A 15,107-nucleotide genomic window follows, 5' to 3' on the forward strand; every position below is an offset into this window, starting at 1 on the left:
AATACTTAACACAAGTTTTAGCTATCATCCTTTATGTCATGTAATATATTGCATCAAAATCTCATTTACGCTATTATCAAATGATAATCTTTTTATTAAACTTTTTCTTTAGTTTTTCAATATTAAAATATTGAGTCTTCTCTAAAAATTTATACAACATATTTGGTAATATGGATAATATTCAAGACTTAACAAATGTATCCTTATCATTACCAGAGTTCCTACACATACATCTTTCTCAGGTACATCGTATTACTTATCTATTAGAGCCTACACGTCATTTCTTAAAAGAAATTGCGTCAACCAAAGACGAAATTAACTGTAAAAAAAAAAAAAAAAAAAAAAAAAAAAAAAAAAAAAAAAAAAACTGTATTTAAAGAAGATGAAACAATCCAAGTTGTGATTTACAAAGTAATTATAAGTTGAAAAACGTCACTATAGCCAATTCTTTTTAGAGAGGCAGATTTGCACCGACTCGCATGGGTGCCATTTTAGCTCGTTAAAGTTTCCTAACAGCTGGCTGGTCGGAAGTATTTTTGTCGAATCAGCTATTAGGAAACTTTTCCGAGCTAAAAGGGCACCCCTGCGAGTCGGTGGAATTCTGCCTCACTAAAAAGAATTGACTATAGTCTGTGATTCAATAACTACTGATATAGTAAATACGTTCACTTTGAGCTAACAGCATTCCCATAATAATTAAAAGGGTTAAACTTAAAAATTCAGGAGTCTAGTAAGAGTAGCAATTCTTAATAATGAGGTTCAAGGGATCAGCATAGTAATGGATACACTAATTCATAAACCAAGTGATAAATAGCATGTGTATATATATATATACATATATATATATATATATATATATGTTATCAATTACTAAGCTACAACCCTAGTTGGAAAAGCAGGATGTTATAAGCCTATAAGTCCAAGGGCTCCAACAGGGAAAATAGCCCAGTGAGGAAAGGAAACAAGGAAAAATAAAATATTTTAATAGCAGTATCAACAATAACATAAATATCTCCTGTATAAACTATAAGAGAGAGAGAGAGAGAGAGAGAGAGAGAGAGAGAGAGAGCGCTTTGTATATATTATATTATATTTTATATATATATATATATATATATATACATATATATATATATAAGAGAGAGAGAGAGAGAGAGAGAGAGAGAGAGAGAGAGAGAGATACGGAAATCGTCCTCACGACAAAATAAGAATAGAGTTCTCACCCTGATTGCATCATCAGGTATCAAAAATTAAAATTCCGATCAAAAATCTTCAAAATAGACAGAAGCAATAAAAACTAAAAATGTCACTAAAATTCTTATTTTTTACTGTCACATAAAAGTGACTTCATTTGTTTCTATAAAAAAAAAAAAAGTCTGTTTTGCAATATTATAACCGTTCGGATTTCTATTGAAGATATAAATGCCTTATACAAAAGAATAACCAACACACAATACAACAATTTTTTTCGAATTCATACAAACGCAAAATGTACTGACCTTCTTCCACTGTACATAGGGCATCGGAGATCCGACAGCTACGCAGGGTATGCTAAGGGATTCGCCAGGCATAACCTCGTACATGGACTCTGGTGGCTTACTAAACCTTGGGGGCACTCTTCGAACTGTAATGAAAGAAAATATTATTATTATTATTATTATTATTATTACTAGCCAAGCTACAACCCTAGTTGGAAAAGCAAGATGCTATAAGTCCAAGGGCTCCAACAGGGAAAAATAGCCCAGTTAGGAAAGGAAATAAGGAAATAAATAAATGGTGAGAACAAATTAACCATAAGTCATTCTAAAAACAGTAATAGCGTCAAAACAGGTAGGTCATAAATAAACTATAAAAATACTTATGTCAGCCTGTTCAACATAAAAACATTTTGCTGCAACTTTGAACTTTTGAAGTTCTACTGATTAAATAAGGTAAACCACTCTGGATAAATGACAAAAGAAAAAGAAAAAGACGGAGTTAGAAACTGTCTAGTGAGAACATAATAAAATACAGTACAGTGAAGTAATGGAGGTTAAGACATTTATATATAACACGACTGAAATAGAAATAGGAATAAAAAACTTTTTATTAATGGGTATACTTTGACAATAGAATATAATAAATGTTGAGTTCCCTGAGCACATTCCATCCATTTCTTTTTAATAATAAAGGCAGCTTTGTCCATCCGCTACACTTTGTGTATTGGTTAAATTTCGCCTGTTGAACACAATTGTAAACCGGGTATATTCTACTCATTGGGTATATCTTACCTATTAAGTATATTTCATCAATTACGTTTCTTGAAAGGACCATGGCCAAAAAAAAGGGATAAAAATAAATAAGAAAATTAGAGCAAAACTTTTAAACACGATACTTAAACAGTTCTCAAATTATCTACTATTTCATGAGAAAAAAACAAATTTCTGACCAGTTTCCTATATACTCTAAGATAGAAACGCTTTATTTACAATGGGTAATTTCATATCACTTTGATTATTTCGGGCTTTCATGGATTGACTCCATGTCTACAGATGGCGCTAGTGTGCTTTGACAGTCAATTTGTTTGAACTAATAGAAGAATTTTTAACTGGATTACATTTCTTCAGCTATATTTCATGTTTGGATTTACATTCTAAGCTTATTTTCTTTTGATATAAAACCATCATATTAGGTACAAACTTGTACAATAAACTGAGAATTTCCAGGTGACATAAAATTCCTTTGAAATCTTCCTTATCCTTTTCTGCGGCATTTTCGTTCAAGATGAAATATTGCAAGGAAAAAATATCCATTTACTTCCCAAACGAACTCAAGGCATGTAATGGTAAATGCAGAAAACAACTGAATACCAATAATAATTAAAGACAAAAATACACATTACACGATAACAAATAAGTAAAGTTATCTTTTATTTAAAAGGAGACAGGTGTAGTTGAAGAAACTATTAGAATAATTTGCATTAAGTGTGAGATGTGAACGTTTTGTAGGATGCAAAGTTTATCTTTTAATTTTATACATTGAATTAAACATTTACATACAGTATATATATTGGAGTAATTTACTGCCCCTGCTTGTTCTCACTAGGAATAACTCTCCTTCCATACCACAATTGCTAGAGCGAAGATTGGTAATCTATTGCATTTATCATTGTTATTATTATTATTATTATTATTATTATTATTATTATTATTATTATTATTATTATTATTATTACTACTACTACTACTACTACTACTCGCTAAGCTACAACCATAGTTGAAAAAGCAAGATGCTATAAGCCCAGGGGCCCCAACAGAGAGAATAGCCCAGTGAGAAAAGATAAAAAGGAAAAATAAAATATTTTACGAAGAGTGACAACATTAAAATAAATATTTCCGATATAAACTTACGATAATTCCAATTTGAATAAAACGTCAATATTTGACTCATCTGTTATAAAAATAAACACGTAAAACTTAAGTTAATTTTGGTTAAAAATCTACATTGTCTTAATGAATAACGAAATCTATCGTGGAAAAATTAAATAAAATTCGAAAAGTTTAACGTATGGTTGAAGTATACCTATAAAGAACACCGTAAATATAAACATTTCCGAGTTGAAATTATGTTTTCCTTCCCCCCCCCCCCCCCTTTCTTGTTCTTCACACAAGAAACATCTGCAGGAGAGAGAGAGAGAGAGAGAGAGAGAGAGAGAGAGAGAGAGAGAGCACAACCGGAGAAAGTTATGATTCTTCGGAATAATGGAGCGTTTACTTGGTTCAGATGCAGCACAAAGGAATGAATGCGTAACTAAAAGAAGACAAAAAGCAAACGAAGTGAAGTGCATATAATGGTCGGGTAAGACAGTATGCTAATATAATAGAAGCCAATTAACTCTGAGACGAATGCAGGGTAAATGACTAGAAAACTTGGTAAGAGCAGAGTTAACAATTAAATGATGAAGAATTAAACTTTAAGAAATAAGGAACATTTAATATATATATATATATATATATGAGTGTGTGTGTGTGTGTGTGGGTGTGTGTGCATGTATGTGTTCCTATCACCATCTATAAAGTGGCACCAGTGATAGCTGGGGACAAGAAAAGAAAGCAAGCAACGGGAAAGATGTTCCTTTCTAGCGTTACAACCCTCCGAATGAGAGAGAGAGAGAGAGAGAGAGAGAGAGAGAGAGAGAGAGAGTGTGTGTGTGTGTGTGTGTGTGTGTGTTATAATTATCATATTTCAAAATGCAAATTATTTTAGTAAAAAGAAAAAGTGGTAAACCCAAAACCCGGCATTTCGACAATTCCAGAAAACGAAAAACTCTCCCACTCGACAATTTGGTGAATGCCGAAAAAAAGAAAGAAAAAAAAAAGAAAAAAAAAAAGAAAAAAAAATGTTTTCATCACCACAACTATCAAAACAGAGGACGACTTGAGAGCGAACTCGTAGTTAGGCCTACCTTCCAACACCTTTTTTTTTTTTTTTTACCTGCATATAACCATACTTTTAGGAACATGTCCTTTAGCGGACCACAATTTTCACTCTTTTCCTATTATTTAGACGGACAAAAGAGAGAGAGAGAGAGAGAGAGAGAGAGAGAGAGAGAGAGAGAGAGAGGGGAGAGAGAGAGAGAGAGAACTCTTGGCATCTGCATAGAAATGGTCTCATCTGCTGAAGTTTTCTCTCTGGGGAGACGGTTGGCAGCCACATTATACAAGTCATATTTTATTGCTTCAATTTTTCCCTCCACTCGCTCAATTACAAGTTTTGTAAAGACTTTTGCAGATGGCGAAGAAAAACCAGAAAAATTGGAAAAATGAAGGTAAGGGGAAAGGGAGGGAGGGTTACCTCTCCTCCTCACACCCGAAAAACTTTAGGAAGGCCCACTAACCTCTCTCTCTCTCTCTCTCTCTCTCTCTCTCTCTCTCTCTACTGTATATCTTACGGCTATTACAAACCAATAAATTTATTTCAAAATCTAATACAGCTAAATTGGGGCGAATTATGAGGTAAAAAAAAAAAAATAAATAAAGTCAATAGAATAGGAAGCACATTAAACGATATAAAAAAATTAATAAAAAATTCTATTGGCTCAACACTTACGACCAATGCGTGATTCTTAGAAATGACGCTTAACTCTCAGACGACGTGCTCCTTGCGATACAATATTACATATGTAACTCACGGAACAACAGTTAAGTAACACTTCCAAACAAAACAACTCCGGAACATTAAAATGCAATGCTTAAAAGTTGCAACTTGTATAAAAGGAATTTAAGGGAAATGCACAATTGACACATACATTCTTTTATACACACACACATGGATGGGGAACACGCACACAATGATCAAACTATATAGGAGATGCTTTGTCATCGTTCTCTGAAGCTGCACATACATTTAGTTTATGCATATAAACGATATGTATATTATAATTCTTCTGCAATGTAGACTTGCCTGTTTTTTCTTATCCACTTCCTCTTTTTACACAACAGTCTAAGCCTATGCATTCGCTAAGGACCACTGATCTTGTACTGCTTTTTTTATCGAATTCCTTTGACCCTTGTGTACAATATTCCATTAATTACTGGTGATTTACCTTTTTTTTTCCCATACAAAAGGTTGGTGGAACGTACAACTTTACTTCTGATCTAAACAATAGTAAATACATAAAACGAAAAGAGGGACCAAAATGGCTTGTATTCACAGTGATACCCCAGCCCTAAACAAAACGGCGGGGGTTGCCCTCTCAAAAGTATTAGGTACTATATATAAAAATACGGCCACCTAAGCATAAAGATAATTTCAAGATGAGGCAGAAGAGGACATGAGTGAGTTACGCACCATACGATTATTGAATTAATAGCATGCTCAACGAAATGCTCAATTCAAAACTCCGACCCAGGCCAAAAAATAAAAACGGTTGAGACTGAAATCTACCAATAAAAGAAGATCCAACTCAAATTTGTAATAATATAATTGCTCCAAAACAGCAGCTATACATAAGAATTAATATAAAATATGGTATAAGTAATCATGACAGCATCAATGAAATACAGAAAATGTTCTACTCTTATTTAGATTCATAAACTGGAAATAGCATCCGTAATTGAATATAGCAGAAGTCCAATAGCATAAAAGACTGCACTAATTAACAAACTTTTACTAAGTCATGTATTCAATTGCATGATATCCAGTTCTCTCTCTCTCTCTCTCTCTCTCTCTCTCTCTGTCATCAGCAGAAATTTTCACATGCAAAGATGCGAAGGAATGCTAATATTACATTTCTGGAATCTCTCTCTCTCTCTCTCTCTCTCTCTCTCTCTCTCTCTCTCAACATGCGGTTACAACTATTTATAAAAGCACAGTAGCCTAATTGCTAATTTTTCTACAATAGATAATCAATTAGAACAAACAGACTAATAAGATGGAACATATTTCATGAAAACAAGGAACAAAGACTTGGCAAATCTACATAATAAAAAAAAATATATCAGAAACTCGAGTCTAATTAGCGCTAACAACCACGCATACATTTAGCGTTACATTCAAACATTAATATCATAAAATGATAAAGGAAGGAAAACATTTAAAACTAATGGTCTTATTCAAATTGATAATAATGGTAATTTGGGCTATACATGTTGAACACTACCTTGCGATGTCCGTAGATTTTTTCCTAGGAATTTTGACCAAACAAAATCACAAGATTAAATCCATTATAAAACTTCAATTATTATTATTATTATTATTATTATTATTATTATTATTATTATATATATATATATATATATATATATATATATTTAAAAAAAAAAACCGCTAACCACGAATAAATTCTATAAATCTTAATATAAAAGGTTTAATTAATTATGAAACCACAGTAACTATATCAATAAAATCCCAGACAAATAAAAAAATAAAGGATGGAAAAAATGTTTTCTTTATTTAATTTCTGAAATATCCAGGAACATATCTTAAGCTACGTAACCTGTACCATAACAACAAAATTAGACTCGTAACTCCAGAAAGCTAATCTCTGAAATAACGTATAAATCAGAGAAGAATAAAAAACCCTAATAGATCACCCCAAAACCAGGTATAATTAACATGAATGAAAATATGGCGCTTTGAAGGACTAAGTAACAAATGACCGAACATAATTCATAATGCGTAATTCATAGTCATGAACGTATGAATAACGAAATCTCAGCTGACTCGTTACTAATCGTGGCGCAAGCCGAGACGCATTTCATTGATGACTCCTCAATTACTCTACGTTCTGAGAGGTTCAAGAGAACACTAAATTCTATTACGGGTTGATATAAACTTTCAGCTTTTTTTAATGGGTGAACTTTTGTTCGAGCTCAGGAAGGTATAGTGGGGAAAATTAGAAGGGGCGACGACGAATGATGTGTGTTCTTTGCAGCATGCAAAGTAATGTTGTACTTCCTTACTATTCATAACGTCAATGCGAGTCTTACACGACATAGCAACCTCTCAATTGATGGTACAGACTACGTGACTTGAGAGTATGTTAATGGACATTTCAAAACTAAAATAGGAATTGATTACATGAGAAGTAAATGCTTTAACTATAAATAATATTGTAATGACACACATGTTCAAGTGTGCGAGCGTGTACATTTTTGTGTGTGTGTGTGTGTGTTTGCGTTGGGGGCCTGAGAAGCCATTAGGCAACCAGGATCAACTGGTGAGAGAGAGAGAGAGAGAGAGAGAGAGAGAGAGAGAGAGAATCGAATTATTTAGTAGTGTTTCCACAACTGTAGTCAAGGGATCACTCAACAGTTGTCTATGCCAGTTCTTAATTCAATGATTGGGTCAAATGAACCCTACTGAATTTTTTAGTGAATGCGGCCATACCGTACCTCTTCACGCGGTTAGGAATCGAACTTAGGTCATTCAGCCTGTGAGTTCAATGTACTACAACAGAGCTACAGAGACGGATATAAGAGGGAGAGACAGAATGGCAGGTTATGTTGAGGTACATGAAAGAAAATGGCCATTGCGAGGTAAAAATGAGGAGGGTAAATAAAAGAGGGGATAATGCAAAGGCAAAGGTGACGGGGACGAGAACAGAAGCGTTGAAAAGGAAAAAGAAAAATGAGAAGAAAAAGAGAAAGGAATGAAGGGGAGAGTAACGGAAAGGTGAAAAATACAGGCGGGAAGAGTGAGGGAACACAACAGGAAGAGAAGGATGGTAGAACCGAGAGAGAGAGAGAGAGAGAGAGAGAGAGAGAGAGAGAGAGAGAGAGTTGGAAACATGGGGGGAGAGAAGTGAGAGTGAGGGAGTGAAGAAAGCAGAACCAAAGGGAGAGGGAAGGGGGGATGAATGAGGAGGGGGGGGGGAGGGGTAGAAACAATCCGGGACGGGAGACAATAGGCGCCGCACAAAGTTTTGGTCTTGCAAAGCTCTCGCTGTGAAATTGACTTTTTCCGATGAGCGGCCGGATTGGCAGATGCTCCGATTGGTTGTAGGATTGTAGGATGTCGCTTTTGGGTAGGGGGAAGTTGGGATTAGTTTTGCACTTGTTTCTCTCTCTCTCTCTCTCTCTCTCTCTCTCTCTGTGTCCGTACAACGCTAGCTATAATCGAAACAGACAATGGCATTTCTCACCTTCCTACATATGCAATATTAATCTCAAATTACATTTATTGCATTTCAAGTCTATCCTTAGGTTCTATATATATATATATATATATATATATTCAGTTATGTTTCACCTTAAAACATAGGTTTGATCCAGTTCTTACTCTCCCGTCATTATCTCTTCTAAATTTGGGATCTTAATAGAAAGAAATAAAATACAGACCTATCATGCAATTTATAACAGCCATCCATGTGAATAAATTCTCCATACGGGGAATAAAAATAGCAAACTGTCCAAAATATGATTAATACGAGATGAAACGGAAACTATCGGGCGTGTGTCTGCCTGTCTGCCTCACTATTAATCAAAAGGTAAACCCACAGACAAGAGAACAACCTTCGGCCGCCGGTGCCACCAATAGACTTCTGAGCAATGACCTGGAAACTTTTGCAGGATTCCTAAAGGGTCAGTTGAAAGCAGCCAATGATCTATCTTCTTTGAAAGATATCATATATATATATATATATATATATATATAAATTTATATCCCCTTCTATGTGGGAATACCCTAACATGGTAAGAGGGTTTGTGTATCGTCATGATTAGCAAATCTGTACTAGTCAGGGACAGCCACACTAGGTTGGATTGCTGTGAGCGATCAGACAAAAGTATCCTACCATCACCAATCCACAGTGTGCAGCGTGGCGATGAAAACCGCTAAACATGAGAAAATAACATGCCTGAGGCCTCTCTTGCAGTGGACCAAAAACGGCTGTATATGTTGTTGTTCACACACACACACACTTATATATATATATATATATATGTATGTATATGTACATATATCTATATATATATATATATATGTATATGTATATATATATATATATATATACATATATATATATATATATACACACACACACATATATATATATATATATACTCTTCGCCCTTGCACAGCCTTCAACCACGTCATGGCCAATGCATTCCTCATCCGCTTCCAAAACCTTTCAAACGAAAATATTTGTCTAAGGGAAGATTTTTACCTTCTTATCCCCGGGGTTTACAGCCACTGAATTTTTACCTACGAATCTTCGAGTCCCCCAAAAATTATTGTCATCGACTTATTTTCTGTTATTTTTTATGCAAACAACGACACCAGTGATAATAATGATCATAATAAGTAACAGTAGTAGTAAAAAGCATTATTATTGGATATGATAATAATGATAATGATAATAAACGAATCAGTCATGAACGATTGCGATAATTATCGTAACAGCGTCAGAAATAAGTTAGGAAACAAATGATATTAACAACATTAATCAGTACTTAATTAAAAACGGATTTGTCTAATCACTCTTTAACATAGCTAACAAACAAACACACACACACACACACACACACACACATATATATATATATATATATATGTATATATATATATTTATACATATATAAATATATATATATATATATATATATATAAGAAAGGCGATGGACTGGCGAGTTAAGAATATTTGTGGGCATATACTGGCATAGAAAGGCCATAAACAGACGCTATTGGAAGGGAATGTTTGAGGCTTTTGTTCTACAGTGAACTAATAACGGCCGATGATATATATATATATATATATATACACATATGATAAATTTTGCACATTTAAACGTGTTTTTACATATTTCAAATAAGACTTTTTTTAATACAATAATGTCTGGATTCTCCTACCGACCTCAGGATCAGAGAATGCAGACATTAATGTATTAAAATACAAGGATCATTTGAAATATATATATATATATATATATATATACATATTATTCTTTTTACAATACTATCCTAGGATAGTACGAAACAGAGCAAGTGACAATATTGTGAATGAATAAATTTCCTTATATCTCTCGCTCTCCCCCTCCAAACCACACTGGAGCGCAGGCGCACACTTAGCAGAGGTATATATTCTACCTAAGTCCATCCCCAGGAGCATTTATCCCTGCCAACAAACTTTGCCCATTCGAACCGAATGTTTCCCCCTTTCTCTCAGCTAATTAATCTAACTTAATTCCACACAGCCCTACCTCATCTACCTTCTTATTTCCATTTAATTCTTCCCTCCTTTGTATGGAAGAGTTTCGGAGAGGGCAACAAACTTAAACACTCTCTCTCTCTCTCTCTCTCTCTCTCTCTCTCTCTCTCTCTCTCTTTTTCCTCAGTAACTTTTCTATATACTGATGCAAAGTACAAAATCTTGGTGGCTGTTTAATTTTCATATGGTGAATTCTGAGGTATTTAATTTTATGATTTCAGAATATATTCCAAGAATATAGTTAAGGACTGAGTACAAACACACGCGCGCACACACACACACACATATATATATATACATATATATATATATATATATATACACACATATATGGATATATATATATATATATACATATACATAAACTGTGTATATATATAAGCTGTATATATAATATATATATATATAGAGAGAGAGAGAGAGAGAGAGAGAGAGAGAGAGAGAGTGTTATCACTGGCAAGGAATTGTTGTTATTTGAAGTTATGTACAAACAATATGAATGTATTACTATATAAGTCTCACCATCTTCACAGCAAACATCAACTCAATTAAAAACAGACAGAATTTTCTACAGAATCTCTTTCCGTATCCCATCCTCAGTGACATGATAAAATACAAGACCTATTCAGGATCTTAAAAAAAAAAAAAAAAAAAAAAAAAAAAAATTATATTGAGAAATAGACAGAAATATATAAAAGATATATTCAAATGTTATTCAAACGAGTATTGTGTACATAAAGATACACCACTGAATATAAATAAACATATGCATTAAGATAAACAGTGAATTTGCATGAAACGCGACAATACCGATGCGAAACCCAGCTACGTTCAGCAAACCCCGTTACGTTCAGCAAAGCCCGTTCACGTTCAGCAAAGCACACAACTTTTCCTCTATTCCGTTTAAAATGTTCACATCAACTTAATTTGGAAAAGTCTAATCATATTCATCACAGTTATAACATGCATTTAGTCTAATTAAATGGGTTACTATTCAAAAGTAAAACCTATTAACGTTCTACTGAACGTCAAACGGCGATTTCCCCGAGTGCATTTCGACTCGCTTGTGGAGCGATTCGACCCATCAGATAATCTTCTATTTTGGAACGCGTATCGCCCACTTTGTTACACAGTAGCCGCTTGCGCTTTTTGATTCCTTTTTTTTTTTCTTTTTTTTTCTTTTTTTCTTTTTTTTTTTTTTTGCCTGAAGGGTTAATGGGCTTTCATTATGCGTTTGTTTATTAATGTGACCGTGAGCTTGCATATATATGTGAGGCCTTGATTGCCTTTTAACTGCCAGGCTACTCTGTGGTACCGGGATCCTTGTTATTAACGTTTTAAAATGAACATAATAGCAGTTAAATCTATAAAGACTTGTAGAGGGCTCCCCCCCCCCCAAAAAAAAAAAGTAAATAAGGCTAATTTGATTTCTAATAATACCTTGACTTTGTATATCATGGATAATAATTGCCTTCATGACCCATAAAATGGAACACGCAATTTGCGATCAGAATAAGGAACTGAATTTGCTTCATCAATACTCTTGCAATGATAGGCTTAGATTTTATCGCCGCCATTACTGTCCGGCCTTTTTCTCTTACCCTGTAATAGGAGTAAAGATTGGATGTCTAAATCAGGGATTTCTAATAACCACTTTTATGTTTCCGGGGTTTCATAATCCTTTGTGTGTATTTGGTATGAGTGGCTCAAAGACCAGTAAACTTGGTATAATAATAAATAATATTAATAATAATAATAATAATAATAATAATAATAACAAATAATAAAAAATAAATAATACAATAATAATAATAACAACAATAATAATAATAATAATAATAATAATAACAAATAATAATAATAATAATAATAATAATAATAATAATAATAATAATAATAATAACAATAATGGAATTAGTTACATTTTAGCAACACTTGCCATGATGATGAAAATGATGATGCTCATGGTGAAAAAAATAGCAATAACAATAGAAGCTATTTAATAACAGCCGTAATAATTACAACGTATCCAAATATTCAGATGTAATTATTACTCTGAATTCGCACACGTTACTATATTTATTATTTCTTTTTAGTGAAATAAAAATAGAAAGCTACAGCTCTTAAAAGTTCACAGCTGCAATTTTGTTGAATACGATGAAAGTTTGGCAATATTCACAAGTTAATTTTCATTTCTAAAAAATATCCAATTGTTACGACATTCAAATGCAAAATTCCTATTGTACCAAAGGTGTAGTTCTAATTTTTTCTTCTTTTTTTGTGTCACTCTCTTAAGCTTCTTCTTGATCTTCATTGTACTCGTTGCAATCAAAGTCTAAAGAATGTAGATCTTGGTTGCAATCTTCAAAGTATCAAATGCCTCAGCTTGAAATTTCAAAAATAGGGATTAACTAATAGTACATCATATATATGACTCATGAACCTTGTGCAAGATACAAGAAAATATTATTAATCATTTATATTTTCTCTCTCTCTCTCTCTCTCTCTCTCTCTCTCTCTCTCTCTCTGATGATAAAGAAAAGTAATAGGTGCAAAAGTGGGAAGCAAGAAAATGTTCGGTAGAAGAGTTGATGCATAAACTGGTGAAGGAGTTTGTAAATTCTTGCAAAAATAACTGATTTTAAAGTAAGCAAAAGTGACGTATTGATTCTAATGAAAACAATGCAGATGAAGTAATGGGAGTTTTTTTAATGAATAGTATGAGAATGGAAGATGATTTATAAAAGTATTTAGGAGTAAACAAATAATGATAAGACAAAAAAGCAGTCACAGAAAAAGGGAAACCTAGGGAGACAGTTGGTTATAGGCAAGAGACTTACACCAAACTTGCAGCATTAATGGAAGCCTGGACAGGAGTATATGAAGAGATCATTGAGCTTGCCCTCCTTCATAAAAAACATAAGTGGAAGTTTATAAGAATGAAAGAGGAAAAATGTATGGAAAGGTGAGAAATGTGGAGATACATACAAGGGATATCAGGATTAGCATAGCTGGATGGATGGGTAAATCAGTGCCTTTAAAACTATTACGCCAATTAAAATGAATACGAAACATCAGTTACACAAAAAGAAGTTGAATACGGGGAAAAAGACTTATTAGAAAGGAAGGAGCTTTGTAACCGTGGGGTTCAAAAACACTGCTATTGAGCCTTCTATACATATGGTAATTATGAGGTAGTATTTATCACTAGGTTTGGAAAAGAGAGAGAGAGAGAGAGAGAGAGAGAGAGAGAGAGAGAGAGAGAGAGAGGTTGTTATGTCCTAAGTTGAGTCTCCTGCTTCCTTTAGTGTTAAGTCCTGAACACATCCATTCTCCCTTTCCCCTCAGGTCTAAGCTTTACTTATTAAGAATAAACATGTACCTCCAAAAGCTGATTTCGTGCATGTAGACATTTAACTTAAGTAAACATGTACACAGAATTCCCTTTCCATAACAAATACAAAACATTTACCTTTTCAAAACAAAAGTTCAACAATCGCGTTTGAAAACAAAGGCTTAAAAATCATCTTTCAAAGCAAACATTACAAGTTCACCTCTTTTAAAGCTGTACTGCAAAAACACTTGACTAAATGCATATTATTTTTGATGGATGTTGGGAATATACTTTGTAAATTAGAATTTTTCGGTACAATAAAAAGAATGTGGCAGAAAATAAACGATGAACAAATATAATTATTTTTCTTTTTTCATAAAATGAACATCAAAGACACAAGAATATCATAAACAAAATTTACCATTGCAACAAATTTAGTACAATGAAGCCCAAAATTCATGTTCTTTTTCTATAAAAATTATAATAATTTTAAAGGTAGTTTTCGAGTGACTTCATTTTATAATTTTAGTTGGAAATCAAATATTACCCGAGTAAAGAAGGCTGTGGAAGTATCCATTATTAATCCAAGTACAGGCAGAAACGTTCACAATTATTAATTTAATTCAAAAAATTATATGAAATAAATCTATCTGACGACATAAATTCATAAAATCGGTATTAAGAAAACCACAACTTTAAATTAAGTACAGACACGAAGGCAGACAATTCAGTTTTGCTGTGCAGAATTAATTGGCATTCGCTTCAAATTCAACGAAGATCGTTGTAATCCATCATTTGTAAGTGTGTTCATTAGCAGAAGTAATTACCGAATATAATCCAACGTTTGTTTTCATATAATTGTTGTCTTCATTAATTATGGTATGGCACTTGTGCTTTTCAGGGGCAGTTTGAACAGAAGTATAACTTAAGCAAATAACAGAAGTATAACTTAAGCAAATAACAGAAGTATAACTTAAGCAAATAACAGAAGTATAACTTAAGCAAATAACAGAAGTATAACTTAAGCAAATAACAGAAGTATAACTTAAGCAAATAACAGAAGTATAACTTAAGCAAATAACGCGA

The 15,107-nt window shown here is 33.2% G+C and overlaps 1 protein-coding gene across 1 annotated transcript in view; it reads right to left on the reverse strand.

Moving 5' to 3' along the window:
* LOC137632369 (tyrosine-protein phosphatase Lar-like) overlaps positions 1 to 15,107 on the reverse strand; it is a 247,891-nt gene that overhangs the window by 70,983 nt on the left and 161,801 nt on the right. Inside the window, exon 5 of the mRNA XM_068364304.1 lies at positions 1,500 to 1,624. Coding sequence (XP_068220405.1) covers positions 1,500 to 1,624 — 125 coding nt within the window. The remainder of the gene's footprint in view (positions 1 to 1,499; positions 1,625 to 15,107) is intronic.

This window comes from Palaemon carinicauda, chromosome 41, assembly GCF_036898095.1.
Source record: "Palaemon carinicauda isolate YSFRI2023 chromosome 41, ASM3689809v2, whole genome shotgun sequence".
In the NCBI taxonomy this organism is placed as follows: Eukaryota; Metazoa; Arthropoda; class Malacostraca; order Decapoda; family Palaemonidae; genus Palaemon; species Palaemon carinicauda.